At 34.3% G+C, this 1,684-nt stretch overlaps 1 protein-coding gene across 1 annotated transcript; it reads right to left on the bottom strand.

Moving 5' to 3' along the window:
* Positions 1-64: 64 nt before the first annotated feature.
* EMWEY_00059900 (tubulin alpha chain, putative) lies at positions 65-1,502 on the bottom strand (the record flags this gene model as incomplete). The annotated part of the gene is made up of 2 exons (XM_013481276.1): positions 65-1,243; positions 1,413-1,502. Coding segments are annotated over 2 exons (1,269 nt in total), but the record flags the coding sequence as incomplete, so codon positions are not given.
* Positions 1,503-1,684: the final 182 nt, after the last annotated feature.

Here is a 1,684-nt window from a genome sequence, read left to right as displayed (position 1 = left end):
TATATATATATATATCTATATATATCCCTCCTCTCCTCTCCTCTCCTCTCCTCTCCTCTGCTGCTTAATAATCATCACCATATCCTTCTTCTTCTGCTTCTCCTTCTGCAGTCTCTATACCAACTTCCTCATAATCTTTTTCTAATGCAGCAAGATCCTCTCTTGCCTCACTAAATTCTCCTTCCTCCATTCCTTCCCCAACATACCAATGAACAAATGCTCTCTTAGCATACATAAGATCGAACTTATGATCCATACGGCTAAATACCTCAGCAATAGCAGTACTATTACTAATCATGCATACAGCCCTCATAACCTTAGCTAGATCCCCACCAGGTACTACTGTAGGTGGCTGATAATTTATACCACATTTAAATCCAGTAGGACACCAATCAACAAATTGTATAGTTCTTTTTGTCTTAATAGTAGCTACTGCAGCATTAACATCCTTAGGTACTACATCTCCTCTATACATAAGACAACAAGCCATGTATTTACCATGACGAGGGTCACACTTAGCCATCATGCTTGCTGGCTCAAAGGCACTATTCGTTATCTCTGCTACACTTAATTGCTCATGATATGCTTTTTCTGCACTTATTATTGGTGCATAAGAAGAAAGCATAAAATGTATACGTGGATAAGGAACTAGATTTGTTTGGAACTCTGTTACATCTACATTCAGTGCACCATCGAATCGTAAGGAGGCAGTAAGAGAGGAAATAACTTGGGCAATTAATCTATTAAGATTAGTATATGTTGGCCTCTCTATGTCTAGATTCCTCCTGCATATATCATATATTGCCTCATTATCCAACATTACTGCTACGTCTGTATGCTCAAGAAGAGAATGTGTAGATAATACTGAATTATATGGCTCTACTACTGCTGTAGATACTTGAGGAGATGGCCAAGAACAAAAATTCAATTTACTCTTCTTACCATAATCTACACTTAATCTCTCCAATAATAAACAACCTAATCCTGATCCTGTTCCTCCTCCTACTGCATTAAACATTAAAAATCCTTGTAATCCTGTACATTGATCTGCTAACTTTCTTATCCTATCCAATGATAAATCTACTATCTCCTTCCCTATTGTATAATGACCACGAGCAAAGTTATTTGCTGCATCCTCCTTCCCTGATATTAATTGCTCTGGATGAAATAAATGACGATATGTACCAGTACGTACTTCATCCACCACTGTTGGCTCCAAATCCAAAAATACACAACGAGGTACCTATACATATATATATACATATATATATATAAATAATTATATTTATTATTATTATTATTATTATTATACTCTTTATTACCTATATTTTAAATGGTCATAAAGGGGTGTCCTGCTCAGGCACGGGATACATTATTCAATATATATATATATGTATATATATTATACTTACATGCTTCCCTGCTCCTGTCTCAGAGAAAAATGTATTAAATGCATCATCTCCTCCTCCTATACTCTGATCAGGAGGCATCTGACCATCAGGCTGAATACCATGTTCAAGACAAAATAACTCCCTACAAGAAAAAAAAAAGACAAAAAAAAAAAGAAAAAGAATTCAGATAATACAACTTTTATCAATATCAAGACTATATTCATACTTATCCTATCCTAATCAATAATACTCTATCTATACTATATATATATATATATATATATATATATATA

Source organism: Eimeria maxima, genomic scaffold (assembly GCF_000499605.1).
Source record: "Eimeria maxima Weybridge genomic scaffold, Emw_scaff3021, whole genome shotgun sequence".
Taxonomy (NCBI): Eukaryota; Apicomplexa; class Conoidasida; order Eucoccidiorida; family Eimeriidae; genus Eimeria; species Eimeria maxima.
The sequence above is the reverse complement of the archived record's forward strand: the minus strand, read 5'-3'. Positions and strand labels throughout refer to the sequence as shown.